The sequence below is a fragment of the Dama dama genome, chromosome 18 (assembly GCF_033118175.1).
Source record: "Dama dama isolate Ldn47 chromosome 18, ASM3311817v1, whole genome shotgun sequence".
NCBI classification, from domain to species: Eukaryota; Metazoa; Chordata; class Mammalia; order Artiodactyla; family Cervidae; genus Dama; species Dama dama.
Genome location: NC_083698.1, coordinates 23672901 through 23692399, shown reverse-complemented (window position 1 = coordinate 23692399; position 19499 = coordinate 23672901). Strand labels below are relative to the sequence as shown.

The window sequence follows — 19499 nt, the reverse complement described above, 5'->3', positions numbered from 1 at the left end:
ACTTTCTTTTCTTTTTCTCTTTTTCCATTATTGGTATTAAAAGAGCTATGAAACAGGCTTGAACAATAAGGTTTATTTTACTGGTCTTACTGGAGTATAATTTAAGTATGATAAACGATGCATATTTTAAATGCACATTTTTTAAAAGAGAGTTTTGACATAAGTACACATCCACGAAACCTTCATTGCAATCCACACAGTGACCAGTTGCGTTACCCCAAAAGATCCTACATGCCTTTTGTAATCTGCCACTCCTTCCAATCCTGTCTCCAGGCAAACAGCAATAGGTTTCTGTCACTATTGGTCAGATATATTTATTCTAGAATTTTATAAAAGTGGAATTATAAAATAAATACAGTAAATATTCCTTTGTTTTTTTTTTTTTTTTTGCATGACTTCTTTCACTCAGCATCATGATTTTGAGGTTCATCTATACTGTACCAACAGCTTTGTTTTTTATTTTCTTCGTTTATTCCCCGTGTATGGATGTATCATTATGTGCTTATCTGGTCACACTTAGGGACATTTCGGTTGTTTCCAATTTGGGACTGTTAAAAGATCCTGCTCTAAGGTCCTGTGGAGTTAATACGGTTATTTCTAGTGCCCCTGGTATATAGAAAGATTCAGTTCAGTTCCATCGCTCAGTCGTGTTTGACTCTTTGCGACCCCATGGACTGCAGCATGCCAGGCTTCCCTGTCCAACACCAACTCCGAGAGCTTGCTCAAACTCATGTCCATCGAGTTGGTGATGCCATCCAACTATCTCTGTTGTCCCTTTCTCCTCCTGCCTTCAGTCTTTCCCAGCATCAGGGTCTTTTCCAGTGAGTTAGTTCTTCACGTCAGGTGGCCGAAGTATTGGAGTTTCAGCTTTAGCATCAGTCCTTCCAATGAACACCCAGGACTGATCTCCTTTAGGACTGACTGATTTGATCTCCTTGCAATCCAAGGGACTCTCAAGAGTCTTCTCCAATAGCACAGTTCAAAAGCATCAATTCTTCGGCACTCAGCTTTCTTTATATTCCAGCTTTCACATCCATACATGACTTACTGGAAAAACCATAGCCTTGACTGGATGGACCTTTGTTGGCAAAGTAATGTCTCTGCTTTTTAGTATGCTGTGTAGGTTGGTCATAGCTTTTCTTTTAAGGAGCAAGCATTTTTTAATTTCATGGCAGCAGTTACCATCTGTAGTGATTTTGGAGCCCCCAAAAATAAAGTCTTTCATCATTTCCTTTGTTTCCCCATCGATTTGCCATGAAGTGATGGGACCGGATGCCACAATCTTAGTTTTCTGAATGCTGAGTTTTAAGTCAACTTTTTCACTCTCCTCTTTCACGTTCATCAAGAGGCTCCTTAGTTCTTCTTCACTTTCTGCCATAAGGGTGATGTCATCTGCATATCTGAGGTTATTGATATTTCTCCCGGCAATCTTGACTCCAGCTTGTGCTTCCTCCAGCCCAGCGTTTCTCATGATGTACTCTGCTGCTGCTGCGTCGCTTCGGTCGTGTCTGACTCTGTGTGATCCCATAGACGGCAGCCCACCAGGCTCCCCCGTCCCTGGGATTCTCCAGGCAAGAACACTGGAGTGGGTTGCCATTTCCTTCTCCAAAGCATCAAAGTGAAACGTGAAAGTGAAGTCGCTCAGTTGTGTCTGACTCTTCGCGACCCCATGGACCGCAGCCTACCAGGCTCCTCCGTCCATGGGATTTTCCAGGCAAGAGTACTGGAGTGGGGTGCCATTGCCTTCTCCCTGATGTACTCTGCATACAAGTTAAATAAGCAGGGTGACAGTACACAGCCTTGACGTACTCCTTTTCCTATTTGGAACCAGCCTGTTGTTCCATGTCCAGTTCTAACTGTTGCTTCCTTACCTGCATACAGGTTTCTCAAGAGGCAGATCAGGTGGTGTGTATTCCCATCTCTTTAAGAATTTTCCATGGTTTGTTGCAATCTACACAGTCAAAGGCTTTGGCGTAGTCAACAAAGCAGAAGTAGATGTTTTTCTGGAACTCTCTTGCTTTTTCGATGATCCAGCGGATGTTGGCAATTTGAAATCGATTCAGGTCTCCTAATAATCAATTATAGCATAGAGTTCAAAAACAAATTTAAATTCAAATATATAGAAACCATTAACTATATGACTGGGCAGGTTTTACAACCTCTATAGGCTTCATTGTGTTCATTTACAAAACAGCTCCTTTAGATACTATTTTTTTTAATGCAGTGATTCATAATCCTAACTTAAGGACATTTGGTTACAAAGTCTAAAAATAGATATGAGTAGGAGAATTTAGAAACTTCACACTTAAACAGATTCAGTATTTCAAAATGCATGTTGTAGTTAAAAGTCTATTTAAAAATATATTTATAACTGTGTATCTATGATTAAATCTGTATCCATGTATTATTTTTAAATCCAGACACTTTATTTTATACATGATTTTACTTACACATAAATGTTATAGCAACTAACAAGCAAAATAGTTTTTTTAAATGCTTAACTTTGATATAGATTCCTCACAAAAAGACATTCCTTTTGGAAAGTGGAGTGAAAGTCATTCAGTCATGTCTGACTCTTCCAGGCCAGAATACTAGAGTGGGTAGCCTTTCCCTTCTCCAGGGTATCTTCCCAACCCAAGGATCTAACCCAGGTCTCCTACATTTCAGGTGGATTCTTTACCAGCTGAGCCTCCAGGGAAGCCTGAAACTCACACATACCCAGATCTCATGACCGTCTGATGGATTGCTGGAAACAGAAATGTCATGTTTGTTTCTCCCTTTTTGTTTGTTTTGGCTACTTCTTGTCTTCAGTGAGAGAAGTCGTCCCAAACTAGAAATTAGGAGTGTCACAATAAATTTTATTATGCTGCTCTAAATACAAATAACAGGAGTATGTAGTGTGCGTGGAAGTTGTACTCTCTGTCCTACACCAAGACAAGCCCTTAGTCCTAAGAGCCGTATGGGATGGATGTTTTTATTTCTGCTTCACCGATGGGAACACTGAGGGTTTTATAGGACTTGTTCATTTTTATAGTGCTGCTAAAAGGCCCGTGGTGTGGTATAAGAGAGGGCAGTAACAGTGAGAACATCACACTTATCATCGTCTCTTTTCTGCTAAAATGCTGGTCCATCCAGATAAGTTATCAATCCCACCCTAATGGAGCAGGTTAGATTGTGTTTTCTTCTCTGGAGTAATTTGGAGAAAGTCTCACAAGGGAACCAAATCATTAAATATTGTTTTCATCATTATAGGTCTGTTCATTTTTGTCTCCAATGAAATGTCTCATTTCCTATCCCCATTTTAGTACCACATTTCTTCATCTTAAGAGTTTGTTAACTGAGATTTAATACATTTCTTTCTTGAGGAAAAGCAATTAATCTTTTAAACTTAATTTCAAAATATTGTTTGAGAGTCTCCTATATGCACAGTGAAGAATGGAAAAAAAAAAATCCTTCTGCATTAACCATGTGTTTCCCATTTCCATGCTGTTGACTTGTACAGTTTCCTACTAATGTCATTAAATTAGGAACACCAAATTAGAAATCATCAGAAGTTTCTCTTCTTGGGGGTATTGTGCTCATCTGTTTTCCAAAATCTATTTTCATTCTCTGAATTCCCAAACCGTTTTAGAAAAATTTTCTAACCATGGTCCCTGCATTTCAAAAGACTAACTGTTATTCCATGGCATGTGAGTGAATGCCTCATCTTTTTTTTTTTTTAATTGCCCTGTGACTGGACAGATTTAACATGTATTCTTAGCCCTTGGGCTCAACGTTTATAGAATTATCGGCCTGTTCCCTAACATGAGCCAAGTGTTTATGACTGTAATTCCCATCCTTCCCCTAACATATGGCAGGCTTTGGCATGATCCCAGTCCCTATAGTATTCTTCCTTTACTGCATAAACATCTCTTGGTTGATGAAAAGTAACTTCAGTTATTCCTCAGTGGATAATGAGGTTCAACTGAAGCATCTTCCTCAAGTGAAATTGGGATGCTGGATTTTGTTCTAATTCCAGTGTGTGAGTCTCTGGTGAGAAACCATGGGTATGGATAAGCTTCTGTACAGAACCTGCTTGCGTGATTGAAGGCTTTCCCCTCTCCCTCTGTAGCTATAGCCATTCAACCAGTGATAACAACTGCCCCTCAGATGGACTGCAGGGTCAGACCAATGAACTATTGACAGGATAGCTGTCATAGTCCAGGGCCTTGTAGATCACTCACTTGACATGTCCCCAGCCGAGCTATTGCAGTATCAGTCTAGGAGACATTTCTGTGTCTCCCCTCTGTTGGTGAGGAGCAATCAGATTATGTGCCTAAGAAGCATATTAGGTAAAAAGAAGCAAGCTAAACTCCATTCTGCTTTCCACCTTTAACTCTGGAAAAACTGCAGACTTTAGCATATTCTTGAACTATAATTCTAAATTTAAAAAGAAGAAGTAATTCCTCATTGAGAATGCTTCAGTTCTTCTACGTCCTTTCAGAGGAGAGGCTTAGCTCATCCTTTCTCCCTGAGAACGTGCAATTTCATTATCCTGTTCCCCTTCACACAAGAAATTTTTTGGCAGAACATGTGGTTGGCTTCTACTGATGATGATAATGGCAACATTTGCTCCTGAGACTACTTGCTTCTGTCAGCGTGTGTTATAGACGGCTGGAAAGCCTGACAGTTGTGACCCAATTACAGCTTGTTTACAAATTTACAGAAACTGACCTTTAGCTTTATATCAGATGACTTTCAGTATGAGAGTCTGAATCCTGGCCGTAACGGCACTTTTCTATAGTACCAGGCTTTAAAGATAACGTTTACCTCAGCGTTTCCAAACCAAGAATTCTATTCCAAGCGTGCCATCAATTCACAGAGCCTAGTGGCGACAAGGTATATAAATACTGACTGTATTTTGAACCCCAGTTATTACATTGACTGCAGTTTAAGCTTTAGGTGGGTTGGATTAGATGCCCTTTAAGATTTGTTTCAGTATTAAAAGTCTTATGCCTTGTGGTTTTTGTATTACTGCCAAAAGGAAAATGCAGCCAATTTAATATACTCTGAGGCCAGTGGAAGTAAAAGCAAGATGGAGCTATTTTAGTCTCTATGAGTCTGTTCTTGGGAATAATTACTTTGTGGAAGAAATACTGTGTGATTGATGTTTTATTTCTTAACAACCTAACCTGACTCATCTTAGTTTCACAGATAATCCTTTAAAGTTTGTTTCCTTGGTGTTAGATTCTTTTCTAAAGATAAATAAACTTTGCGTTTTCTTCCTTTCTTTTTTTAAGGTACTGTCCAAGAAGCTGGAACATTATTAGCCAGCAAGAATGTTCGTGTCAACTGCTTGGATGAGGTAAAATTTAAAATGTTTAATAAGATGTTTTACTTCCTATGAGAATAGATAATGTATAAAATCTAATAGTAAGAGTTGTTTTCTAGCATTTGTCCTCAAGTTATATTAAGCTCTAAAGCAAATATAGCAAGACAGGTTGCAAAAGACAAATAGCATGTAAAAAATGTTTAATTTTACTGGTAATCAAATAAGAGACAATTAAACCAATACTATATCGTTCTTATGAAGTATGGGAAACACTGGACTTGTATATGCTAATGGATTAGGTATAAATTGACATCACATTCTGGAAAAAATTTTTAGAATATTTCTTATTTTTAAACATGCATACCTTCAATCCAGCAATTCTCCTTCTAGGGAAGGTTAACTGAACCTAAACTCTACATTATACAACAGTTGTATCCAAAATAACTTTCTGAGATGATGGTAATTTCTCTTCCAATCTGTCCAGAATGGCAACCATTAGCCATGTGTGGCTAGTAGCTACATTATGCAGGACAGTTCTAGTACTATAGACAGTAACTGAATTTCTGTTTCTCATGCATTAAAGCAAGTGTTTTGTTAACCCTTTACCCACACATGGATAGCAAAATTAATATCAGACAAAATAAAGCTAAAGCAAAAAACAAACAAAAAAAAAGATGAAGACTCTTTGTTATATGTCATTAATAATCCTCCAAGAATATGACAGCATTAAGCCTTCACTAATAAGCCTATAGCTTTGAGGTTCATAATGAAAAAAAGATGGAAATCAAAGGAGAAATTTGTAAGACCACTAAAACATCTTCTGGTTAAGTAGGAGTATACAAGGGTTAGAAAATTGGATAACCTAACAGTCTCTGCACTGTGTATAAGACAGAAATAGTACATCTCCATTTTATGTGGAACACTGATAAAAATTTGCATGTGAATGATACTAATTTGTATAGGAAAATTTTAGCTAATTTTGAACAAGGTTACCAAATGTAATATAACACTGAAAATAAAAATTTGATCCAAATAATAAAACATATAACCCAAATGCTTGTTAAAATTCTGAATAATTCTTAGTTAATGGAAGAAATAGAAGTAAAAATTACCTACTATTTATAGCTGAAAGCACAATATTTATCAAAAGCTACTGTTGATCAAAAACTGGTGTCATGTGGCCAAAATCATATTCAGAGGAAGTTTTGTAGCATTTATTATTGTACTTTAAGTCTTTGTGGTGTTCTGAGCTTTTAACTCATGAAATTAGATGAAAAATAGTATACTCAGAAAATGCAGGAAATGAATTAAGAAAAATAAAATAGAAATAAAAAATTTAAAAAGTCACTAAACATAAGCAACAAAAGAAAAAACAAAAATGAAAACCTTTGTACTTCACACCATCCAAAAAAGTAAAAAGAAAACCCACAGAATGGTTTTACAGATCCTATCTGGTAAGGGATTTGTAAATGAAATGTGTTAAGAACCCCTACAACTCAATAATAAAAATTACAAATAACCCTATTTAAAAATGGGCAAAGGATCTGAATAGACATTGCTCCAAAGAAAACATACAAATGGCCCATGAAAAAAGGCTCAAAATTAGCTGCCAGGGGAATGCAGATCAAAACCACAGTGAGAGGCTACTTTATACCCACTAGGATGGTGAAAATAAAAGAGATGATAACAAGTATTGGTGAGGATGTGGAGAAACTGGAACCCTCATGCTTTGCTGGTGGGAATGTAAAATGGTGCAGCTGCTTTTTAAAAATGGGTTGACAGTTCCTAAAATGATTAAACATAAGAGTTACCATATGACACAGCAATCCAGGTGTATAACTAAGAAAAATAAAGCATATGGCAATACAAAAATTTTGAACATGAATGTTAATAGCAGCATTATTCGTAACAGCCAAAGTGCCAAAGGTGGAAACAGTTCAAAACATCCATCAACTGATAAGTGGATAAACACAGTATGTGTATCCATGCAATGGAATATTACTCAGTTATAAAAAGGAAAGACATCTTGGTGCATGCTACAACATGGTAAATGTCAGGTGAAATTATGCCAAGTAAAGTAACCCAATCAAACGAGATTGAATATCATATCATTCATTTATAGGAGAATTCAGAGCAAGTCCAGGATACAGAAAGCAGATTCGTGGTTGACTAGGGCTGGGTGATGGGATTGGGTGGGGCCAATGGGAATGATGTCAGTGGGCATGGTGTTTCTTTTGGGTGTGACAGAAGTGTTCTAAAATTGATTGTGGTGATAGTTGAACAACTCTGAAAATACTAAAACTTATTTAACTGTAACATTAAATGGGTAAATCATATCACAATGAAACTATTAACAAAGAAAAGATAAAACAAAGTTATCAGTTTAAGACCCCCAGCCCCCCCCCCCCCAAAAAAAATAGACAATTCTGAAAGTAGAAGCAAGAGAATTGTATGTATGAACACCGAGGAAGTAAGTGAGAGCATAACCTGCAGTGAGAAAAAAAATTGTCATAAATTTTTTGTTTAAGCTAATTCATTTGAAAACCTATATGAAAGTAGTGATTTTGTAGAAACATTAAAATGAACGTATTCATCTCATATAGAAGTATAAAAATGGAAAAGAAAAGATTTGTGTAAATGTATTTAACTGCCAACTACCTTTTAAAGCTACAGACCTGAGTAAGTTTTACAAAATGTCCAAGGACCATTTAATTCTCATTTTACACAGATTGTACCATTAATTCATAAAAATATGGGCAGATGCCCAACTCATTTAATAAAATAATCCTAATGCTGATTCCAAAATAGGAAGAAGCCCAAGCAGACTATGGGCTCAGTGCACTTTGTAAATAAGGATTCAGAAACACTATATAAAACACTAGCAACTTTATACAGTGGTGTATCAAAAGAATAATAAGACTTAACAAAGTAAGGTTTCTCCAAGAATGACAGGATGGTTCAGTTTAGAAAATCTTATGTAAATCACTATTTTACAAAGTAAAAGAGAAATGATCTATAGATCATCTCAATAGATATTATAATGTATTTGATAAAATTTAGCTACTGAGGGTAAAAACTCTTTAACAGATTAGGGTAGAATGGCTCTCCTGTCGCTTAATAAAAGAATGAGTTTCTGGAAACCCTCCACAAGCACTGGCATCCTATTTAATGTTTAAAACATTAGACACACTCCTATACTATACTATCCTATATATGTTTAAACCTGGAGAAGGAAATGGCAGCCCACTCCAGTATTCTTGTCTGGAGAATTCCATGGACAGAAGAGCCTGGCGGGCTACCGTCCACGGGGGTCACAGAGAGTCGGACACGACTGAGTGACTAACACACACTGGGAGCACTGCGATCAAGACAGAGAGGTCCTGGACAGTCTGTGAGCGAGCTGCACGCAGATTTGGCCTCCTAGGTATTCCTTGAACACAGAACACCAAGGAGTTTTACTCTTGCAGTCTCTTTACTGGAGCATTCTTCTCTGTTTAGCTGCTGAGTTGTGTCCGGCTCTTTGCAACCCCATGGACTGTAGTGCCCCAGGCTCCTCCATCCATGGGATTTCCCAGCAAGAATACTGGAGTGTGTTGCCATTTCCTTCTCCAGGGGATCTTCCTGACCCGGGGATCAAACCTGCATCTCCTGCTCTGGCAGGAGGATTCTTTATCGCTGAACCACTGGGGGAGCCCATTCTTCTTCTAGTTACTCAATATTTACATCCTTCCTCCAGGGCTTTGTTCAAAATGCCACCTTGTCAGAGGGATATTCTTTGACTGTCCTTTTAAAAATAACAACCTCCCCTAACCTTCTGGCATTCCCTCTCCCGCATACGCAGTGTTGTCTCCCTATGGCACTTATTACCACCATCTGCCTTGTCACCCCTACTAAAATTTAAGTGCCCAGGACTTAGACTTCAGGGGCATGGCTTTGCTCATTGATACCCACAGTGCATAGGTTTGTCTGACATAGCTTAGGCACTTGGTAAGTATTTGCTGAATGAATGCTTTTTTTAATGATAATAGAATTATAACTTAGTAGACTAATATTGATGAATCCTTTAAGAGTTATGGGACAGAAACTTTAATTATTTTTAATGTCATCATATCTAAAGTTTTTAAAACTACTCCCTTATCATTTTCCCATTACTGCTGTCAGGAAACTTTGACTGCTTCTACTAAGTTGCCTCTTGTACAACCTCCTAATAATTCTTACGTCAACATACCTCTGATAATATGGAGGACTATGTTCATAAAAATAGTCTAGAATCATTAAAAACAATTCAATTATGTTAGTATTCTAAAATTTGCCAAAAACGCGATTTTATATTTTAGACAGGTTTTTCACCCAAAACAACTGAAAATCCAGCACTCACAGAGTCTCTTTTCTGGGTTCTGAGAAAATTTACTTACAGGAAACAGCTCATTTATTCACCCACCAAATGGTTTTAGATACTTAACATATAAGGTTGTACGTTCATTGGATATGGACAAAACATGTGGAGACTAAACACTGTGGCCTAGTGTAAATACTACTGATGATTTCTCCATATAATCATATATATGACCAAATCATATTTATGATTAAAATATAAATGTGATTTTGAGGATCATTGTTTTAAAAATGAGGGCCTTCTCATATACACTTCTTGCATCTTGTTTTTCTCATTGGCAGTAGTAATTCGTGAAAATTTCTTCAATTCAGTAGATACAGATGAATTCAATAAGTACGTAATAATATTCCATGCTATGGATATACCATATTCAACTTTCCCCTTGATAAGCATTCTATTTAAGGTTTTTCCTTACTTTTTTCTTTTCTTTTGTAGTGCATTTATATCTGCTTGTTCCATTTGTTTCTCCAAGAGCTACCTGTAGGAGAGATGAGAGCTCTGATAAATTTAGTTTCAGTCTTGCCCTGGCCATTTTATTAGTTAAGTGAGGTTGAGCAATTCTTCTCTGAATCTGTTTGCTAATCTGTTGAAAAGCTGAGGTAATGAAACTGTCTTTTTTCCTTAGTAGTTTATAGAAGATCCAAGTGGGAAGTGAGTATAAAAATGTAGATTATAAAGATGATTTTATTAATTCATTTTATTTTGTGTTCTAAGTTAATTGCATAAATTGTTTATAGGTGGGGGAAAGGTAAATAAGTAAAATTAATATTTTTTTTCCCTTTCTGTTAAAGAATGGAATGACTCCTCTAATGCATGCTGCATATAAAGGAAAACTTGATATGTGCAAATTACTTTTACGGCATGGAGCTGATGTAAATTGTCATCAACATGAACATGGATACACAGCCCTCATGTTTGCTGCACTTTCTGGTGAAGTTTTAGCGTTTATTCTAATACATTAATAGTAGTCACCTATACACATTTGTTATATGTATATTTTTTAATTAAGTGCATTTTTGTTGTAGTAATTTTAAGATCATGTCTTATGGAAAGACGTGATGCGAATTGGTTTTGAAAAGGTACAATGTATGAAATATGTTATATAGTTAATTTGGTGATGTTTCTTTAGTTATTTAAATCACCTGATTCTATTGATGGTATGCTTTGTTTAGTCATGAAGCTTGATCTGTTATTCTTACAAGTTAGTTCCTTTGATGTTCTATAGTTTTATATTTTGAAGTAATATTGAAGCTTCTTTGTTGTTCTCTTCACAAAATAGCTGCTATGATACAGCAATTTGCTTCACTGACATTTCTGTATGAAATAGGATGATCTGTTTAGAAACTTACTCTGATTCATGTTTCTTATAATTTGTTGAATGAAGACAATTTGGGAAGTATCTAAAATTAAGTGGAATTATCTGTACTTGTTACAGTTTCTAAGAAAATATGTAATGTAATATTATCATGCTTTGAAAGCAGTAATCTGTAGCTTTTTAATCTTGGAACTGGAAGGCATTTCTAAACAAAACATAAAATATAGACTTCAAAAAGGGCAACAGTGCCTAATTTGATTACATAAAATCTTAATATTTCCATATGTAGAAAATACCCTACATTGAGTTAAAATATAAATTAAACAATATGGAAAATAGTTATTACATGTCTTAAAGGGTGTTCAGTTCAGTTCAGTCATTCAGTCGTGTCCGACACTTTGTGACCCCATGGACTGCAGCATGCCAGGCTTCCCTGTCCATCACCAACTCCCAGAGCTTACTCAAACTCATGTCCATAGAGTCGGTGATGCCATCCAACCATCTCATCCCCTGTCGTCCCCTTCTCCTCCTGCCTTCAATCTTTCCCAGCATCAGGGTCTTTTCCATTGAGTCAGTTCTTCACATCAGGTGGCCAAAATATTGGAGTTTCAGGTTCAACATCAGTCCTTCCAATGAACACCCAGGACTGATTTCCTTCAGGATGGACTGGTTGGATCTCCTTGCAGTCCAAGGGACTCTCAAGAGTCTTCTCCAACACCACAGTTCAAAAGCATCAATTCTTCGGTGCTCAGCTTTCTTTATAGTCCAACTCTCACATCCATACATGAGTACTGGAAAAACCATAGCTTTGACTAGATGGACATTTGTTGGCAAAGTAATGTCTCTGCTTTTTAATATGCTGTCTAGGTTGGTCATAGATTTTCTTCCAAGGAGCAAGCATCTTTTAATTTTATGTTTGCCATTACCATCTGCAGTGATTTTGGAGCCCAAAAAATAAAGTCTCTCACGATTTCTATTGTTTCCCCATCTATTTGCTGTGAACTGAGGACCAGATGCCATGATCTTCGTTTTCTGAATGTTGAGTTTTAAGTCAACTTTTTCACTCTCCTCTTTCACGTTCATCAAGAGGCTCTTTAGTTCTTCTTCGCTTTCTGCCATAAGGGTGGTGTCATCTGCTATTTGATGTTATTGATATTTCTCCCAGAAATCTTGATTCCAGCTTGTGCTTCATCCAGCCCAGAATTTCTAATGATGTACTCTGCATATAAGTTAAATAAGCAGGGTGACAGTATACAGCCTTGACATACTCCTTTCCCGATTTGGAACCAGTCTGTAGTTCCATGACAGTTCCAAATGTTGCTTCTTGACCTGCATACAGATATCTCAGGAGGCCGGTCAGATGGTCTGGTTTTTCCATCTCTTTAAGAATTTTCCACAGTTTGTTGTGATCCACACAGTCAAAGGCTTTGACATAGTGAATAAAGCAGAAGTAGATGTTTTTCTGGAATTCTCTTGCTTTTTCGATGATCCAGTGGATGTTGGCAATTTGATCTCTGGTTCCTCTGCCTTTTCTAAATCCAGCTTGAACATCTTAAAGGGTGATATCATTATGTATATAAGGTTCTTATAAATCAATTGGAAAACAACAAATACTACAGTAGACAGTTAGACAGAAAATTGAACAGGAACAAAAGAAATACAACTGACTAAAAAACTCAAAACCGCTCTCATGAACAATCAGAGAACTTCAGACTAGGACAACAAATGATAGTTTTTCACTTACAGAATTGGCAGAGGCTAAGGAGGAGTGATGAAGCCCAGCATTGGCGTGGGAACTTTTGTGTATTGTTTTGGGGAGTGCACATGAGCCTAACCTTGCTGGGAGGCTGCCTGGTAAAATACATTTAAAATATACATAACCTTTGATCCTACAATGTTTTCCAGGAACTGTTCCTAAGGAAATCATAATTCAAATTTGCAAAAAGTAATGGAAAATGCTATTTATAGTTTATAATAGCAAATGATCTGTAATGATTCCTACAGTCAAAGAATGCAAATAAAATAACTGAATGTTTGAACAGGACAAAGCGTGGAAAGATAGGTCCTCGGCCGTCAGCAGTTACCTCAGGGCCTCTAGGAGTAAGGGAGGGGATGAGTTAGTAGACATTAGTGAGGACTTTCATTTTCTTTTTTCTGTCTTTGTTTTTTTCTGTTTTGTTTTGACTTTTTCCTAAGCAAGGAAAAACATACTTTGTCTTGTTTTTAAAAAAAAGTGATATTCAATTCTGTGCCATTTTTGTACTACTTCATGTTTTCTATTCTTTTCTAGACAAAAGGTTGATTTCTCTGTGGGTTCTGTCGCATTTTATTTTTTACTGTAGTTATGATAAATATTTTGGGAAAAATGAAAATATCCACTAGATAGAAACCTGAAACTAAGTGGGGGAAAAACAGTTTGGATTATTTAAAAGGCAGTATTTGAATGAGCATTCCTTATTTTTAACAAATATTTCTTTTCAACTCTAGGTAATAAAGACATCACGTGGGTAATGCTGGAAGCTGGTGCCGAAACAGATGTTGTCAACTCTGTCGGAAGAACAGCAGCTCAGATGGCAGCCTTTGTGGGTGAGTTTTTAGGGCAGTTTTACATTAGATTATACCCCAAATTTCCCCCATGGAAAAAAATGCCCCTTTGCTTCTCAGAGTGTAAATACTGCCATGTTTCCTTTTTAAAAAGCAAACGTTTACAGTTTTGTCTAACTTAATGAAACACCGGATGACATTTTGGAGAACATGAACAAGCTTTTTCAAACTTCCACTCTGAGATAGTGTGGTGAGGCCTTTTTGTTACAGTCAAATGCTTGAATGAGAACAGTTTACTCCTCTAAGGAAGCAGTTAAACCTAGTATTTAAGAATAAGAACTGTGGAGTCAACGATCTGGGTTGAAATTCTGTTTGTACACCTAATAGGAAGTTACTTAATGATTCTGACCTTCAATATAATGGTTACATGATTATCAAAAGGATTAAATGAAATGATAGACCTAAAGAGCTTTAACTGTAGCTCTCAATGAAGGCCATCAGTTATTCCTATTTAAATAATTATAACAATGATTAGGAATGAGTATTAGTGATAATACAATATACAGCTGTTTTCAGTATCATCCTCAGCAACCGTAAACATTTATTGTGTGTGTCCAGTATTTCTTGGTATGTTAATCCTGTTACTTGATATAGGGGGTTTAGAAGAGAGTGGGAATGAATATTTGATGCTGGGTATTTTGGCCCCACTGAGTTGGCAGTTAGCAGAGTCCACTGATAGAAAAGCAAAAATAGAAACATCTGATTTATTGGGAATACAGTAAATAGCGTTGTGAGACCTAATGATTCATGAAACAGATACTTAACATTCACAACCTATAGATCAAGCATCACTCTAGATGCTTTGGTGAATAAAACAGGATGTTTGTGTATTTATGGCACTAAGTGGCTAATAGGAATAACGGTGTGAAAATATACTCCAGTGGATGACTTAAGGGTTCCATAGAAATACATCAAAGGAAGGGATCTTCTCTCCCATTCCAAGGGAATTTCAAGAGAGAAATTACTTTTAAGCTGAGATATAGGGGGAATTAATCAGATATGGGGGACAGTTAACTACATATGGAATTAAAATTTATTATTGTATTACTTAAAGCTACTCATAGTAGGTACAGTTGATTAAGTCAAACGGTCACAGAGTCACTTTTTTACAGCTCTGTGAAAACAAATATTCTTGTTTTATTTTAACTCAGTTTCAGGACGATTTGAGAAAGGTAGGACCTTGCTGGGCAGATTGCAGAGAAATATTTGTCTCCCATAGTTAAGGGCTCCCTGGTTGCCACCACCTCACCTCTCAGCTAATTTTGAGGGTGTCAGTGTAGAAAGAAAAGAACATTAAACTAGGAATCATGAGACTCATATTTTAGTTCATATCTGCTCCTAATTATTTCCAAGATCATAGGCAAATCCCTTCACTGCCACATCTTCAGTTTTCTAATATGTACAATGATGCCAGGAAATTAGATGATCTGAAATTGTTAAACTCTGAAAGTTTTCATTATGTCCACGATGTAATGCCATAGAGCTCAGATAGAGGTTAAGTATCTTTCCCCAGACCACAGGGCTGAAAGTAGTAGAGGAGTTTGTGTTTCTTAATAGAATAGTTTTTTCTCTTTTATTTTCCTTTTAATACTGACGTGTTAATAAAAATCTAAGGTACAGATGTCTGTATTTTCATCTTAGAGTGAGGGTAATGTTTTCATTCCATTTTAATCTATTTAGACTAATTTCATAGAAAATTACATTGCAACCTTTCAAGTTGACATTATATTTTCCTTATACTTAGTAATATTAAAAACTCGTTCTCCCACTTTTACGTCCCTCAATCAGGTCGATACATATACACTTGTACTCATATGTGCAAGATTTTTTTCATCTTTTAAAAATATGGTCATACAAATATATTCTTGCAACTTTCTTCACTTTCCAGTACACCATGGAAGTCCCTTAGGTGATGGTTTGTGTGTTTTCATGTATTTCCTTAATGTCATTGGCTTATCCTTGTTAGAGTCCATTTCCTTTGTGTTTTTATTAACTTAAAAAATCAAGAATGCTTTTCTGTTCCACTAGTACATACTCTCCTATTCACAACGTTCCCAGTTAAACCTGTATTTCTTAGTTATTATCTAGAAACGAACAAAACTGTACCCTGTACCCCACCCTTAAGGTATTGTATTTGTCCATTTAGCAACCCCAACAGGATGAAATCATTAAAACTCAGTTTATTTCTCCACATTCTGTGTGTTTGCCTTGTCAGGCATCAGGGCTTTCCTTTCCTCCTCCACTGCTGCCACTGGCTGTGGCCTTGGCTGAGACAGTCTAGAATTTTTAGTACCAATATATTATTAGAGTGTCATCCATGGTGTGTTCTTTCTCCTTTAGCAGTCCCCACCATGTAGTATATAATTTCTCTGTCGTGCTGTCTCCACCCATTGGGATTAACTGTCTCTGCTACCAAGGGCGGCTGTTCTTTCTCCACAGTCTCTTTTCTCCTTGCTCCATCTTGATCATTGTTCTCATTTAGTTTTTGATGATAGGACCTTCTCAGATGGTACATAGGTTGTACATGGTTTGAAACCCATCAAAACCAAAGCTATCTTTTTTCTCTGAAATGCAAGCCGTGTCTTGGCTAGTTTCATGATTCTTGTATCAGTGCTCTGTTCTCTTATATGTAGACATTACTCCACAGTTTTCTAAATCCTGGTTTTGCAAGTGAGAATGTGATTTGTCTTTGTCAGCTTTTCATTTCTTATGCTGGAAGTATGTTTCAATTTCAGTTTATCCTTGAAAGTGAAAAATTGTACTGGATGTGTCTGATTGTATTTATGTTCTCATTAATCCTGCCTAGGACTGACTCAGTGAGCCCATTTAGTCTAGAAGACCGTAACGATGGAACTCAAAGTGGTCCCCACCCAGCTCCCACTCCCAGCATTTATTTTCTATGTTAATAGTACTGTTTTTTTGGCATGTATTCTCAATTCATAAATTAAAAACTAATAAAGCTAAATATTTAACAATTTCAGTTATAAAAAATTAAATATACATTAAGAACTTATAAAGATAAAATTTAAATATATATGTATATCACTCCTACAGAAATTATTGATGGATTATTTAAAATATCAGAATAACCTAAGCAATATCTAAAATGAGAAAGATAAATCTTGGAAAAAAAATAACATATTTTTTTCCTTCTCCCAAAGGTGTAATTTTAAAAAACTCCTAGTCTTGTGATAATGTCATTGTTATATAGCCATTATTTTTATGCACAGATATTTCCAACTGCTAACAAGGCTTTTTCTGAGTCTACTAATTAGGGGACTGATGAGAAGACGTAGTTACAAGCTAAGTCTATGTTTTTCTCTCTCTGATTCTTTTAACTTCAAATTTTCCTAGGTCTCTTTATATGTTGAGAAGCTTTTTCAGAGTATCTTTTTTTTTTTTTTAATCGGGAACATCTATTTTTTTTTATTGAAGCTGGATGTGTTTTAGAGCTTCCCTGATGTTTTGAATAAGCAGTGCAGTTTGTCTTCATCTTTAGTTTCTTCATATACAGTTGTAAATTCCTGCACACTGTTACCAGTGTTAATTTTGGTGTGGTCATGTTTACATGCTGCTTGCAATATATTTGCTTGATTGTCATTTTCCTCCCTTCTTGAAAATTATGTAGGTCAAAATGATCTTTCCAAACAGAACACTTTATATTTTTAGTATTTGTTGTGACTGTTTGACTTCTCAAGATTATATATAATGGAGATTTCTGGTTTAAAAAAAGAATAAGAAAGTGATGTTTCAGTACTTACAAATAGCATCAAACACCAAAAATGATACATGATCACTACTAAAATATGCTTTCAAATCATGATTGTGTTGTTTTATCATTTAATTATTAATTCTCCCTCAATTTCTTTTCTTTTCTTTTTTCCCCTGGATCTCGTTTTTTTCAGCTCTCTCATCTTTCCCGTAGTGATTTCTATATCCTAATTTTTATCTCTTTTGAGATATTTTATCTACTTTGTCTTCTGCATTACTATTTTAGTTCTCCACTGTAACCAGGATTACCTTTCTCAGTTTGTCTGTTAACTTTTAAAAATGGAATTTGTCTGTGGTCCATGAGAGTCTCTTTACATACAAAAATTGATCTGCTTAAGTATTCTTCGGTGGTTGTCTTTAAGGTTTGGTTGTGGAGTGGTTGTAGTAGATGTTATAGTGCATGTTCCATGGAAGAGGCCCTCTGTTGGAGACATTGCATAGTCTTTCGAGATTGGATCCCTTTGGGTCTGCATCTCCTAGGCAGTCAGGTAAAGCTGACAGGGTCATGGAGCCGTGAAGGGCTGTGCCGTCTCTCTATACCTATGGGCCCAGGGTCAACAAGCCAGGAAATATTTCAGCCTCTGCTGAGACACAACTCTTGGGTTATCCTCGAACTCTTGGGCAAGCTCAGAACTTGACCAGCCTCAAAGATCCACCTGGCCCACAGCACAGTCCCCCTGCAAGTCACCTGATGTCAGCAAGATTGAGCAGATGCTCCCTGGACTGTACACAAGTGGGCAGGGGCCACACGGGCCACCCAGAGCAGACCGCTGTCCGCTGTCCCAGAGCCCCAGCATCTGGGTCTGCTCCGCAGGACTCTGTCACAGGTCCCTCAGCCCTCATCAGGCAGAAAGGAGGAAGAAGTCTGTCTTGCCGAGATTCCTGGAAAAGCCTGCAATTGCAGATGTGCCCTGCTTGTCCAGAGGGGCCACTTCCTTGCTCCAGAGAAGCAGTGGAGGGAGCCAGCGGGCAGGAAGCAGCAGGAACACACAGTCAGGCGGCCAGCTGCCCCAGGGGAGGTTCTGCTTTCCTAGAACAGTTTTTACCTCTGGTTATGGCTTCCAGAAGTGGCACAGGGATCTGTGAGGAGACACAGTGTGGATTCCAAACTTATAGAAGCAAAAGCTTTTTCTCTAATTCATTTCACCAGAAGGTGAGCTTTTCTCAAATCCAAGGGGAGGAGAGATTAGCTTAACAAAATGGGTAGTAATTATAATGACAATAAGAAACTTAATACAGAATAAATTTAAATTTTGTGTAAAGAAAGCCAGATGTGATTAGGGAAGAATGAACATCATTTGTGTAGGAGTGGAAGAAGAAACATTTAAATTATGTGCAATTTTTATTAAATATTTAGGGTCAGTTTTAAGTAGAACACTGCTTTTTTATTATTGTTGTTGTTATCCACATAATCTTCTTATGTCTTGTAGATTCTGTGTCTTAAAAGGGGATTATTTCTTGACTTCGAAAAGCACGCTTATAGATGTTTCCTAAAACATTTTACCTCTCCCCTTCCTCCCCTACTCTCCTAAAAGTTAAGGACATTGATGCGTGTTTACTTCAGAAAACAGAACAACATAATTAAAAATTGGAAAATGTCTTATTTTGAATGATAATACATTTCCTATTTTCCTATTAAAAGGTCAACATGATTGTGTGACTATAATCAACAATTTCTTTCCTCGAGAGAAACTGGATTATTACACTAAGCCCCAGGGACTGGATAAAGAACCGAAACTGCCCCCAAAGTTGGCAGGCCCACTGCACAAAATCATCACCACAACAAATCTTCATCCTGTCAAGGTACTGTAGTTTATTGTATTTGCTTTCTATTTAAATTGTGTGTGTGTGTGTGTGTGCGCGTGCGTGCTTAGTTGTGTCTGACTCTTTGCGACCCCATGGACTGCAGCCCACCAGGCTTCTCTGTCCATTGGAACTTTCTAGGCAGGAATACTGGAGTGGGTTGCCATTTCCTTCTCCAGGGGATCTTCTCAACCCAGGGATCGAACCCCAGTCTCCTGCATTACAGGCAAATTCTTTACCGTCTGAGCCACCAGGGAAGCCCATTTATATATTGCTTTAGAATTTAAACTGCTCTTAGT

General features: G+C 37.0%; 1 protein-coding gene across 2 annotated transcripts in view; it reads left to right on the top strand.

The window, feature by feature from the left end:
- ANKMY2 (ankyrin repeat and MYND domain containing 2) overlaps positions 1–19499 on the top strand; it is a 42029-nt gene that overhangs the window by 4266 nt on the left and 18264 nt on the right. Inside the window, exons 2-6 of one of the 2 annotated variants that reach the window (XM_061165014.1) lie at positions 2668–2765; positions 5280–5344; positions 10499–10637; positions 13510–13608; positions 19040–19200. In XM_061165014.1, coding sequence (XP_061020997.1) covers positions 2759–2765; positions 5280–5344; positions 10499–10637; positions 13510–13608; positions 19040–19200 — 471 coding nt within the window. In that variant the 5' untranslated portion in view covers positions 2668–2758. The remainder of the gene's footprint in view (positions 1–2667; positions 2766–5279; positions 5345–10498; positions 10638–13509; positions 13609–19039; positions 19201–19499) is intronic. The other variant, XM_061165013.1, reaches the window with a different exon arrangement.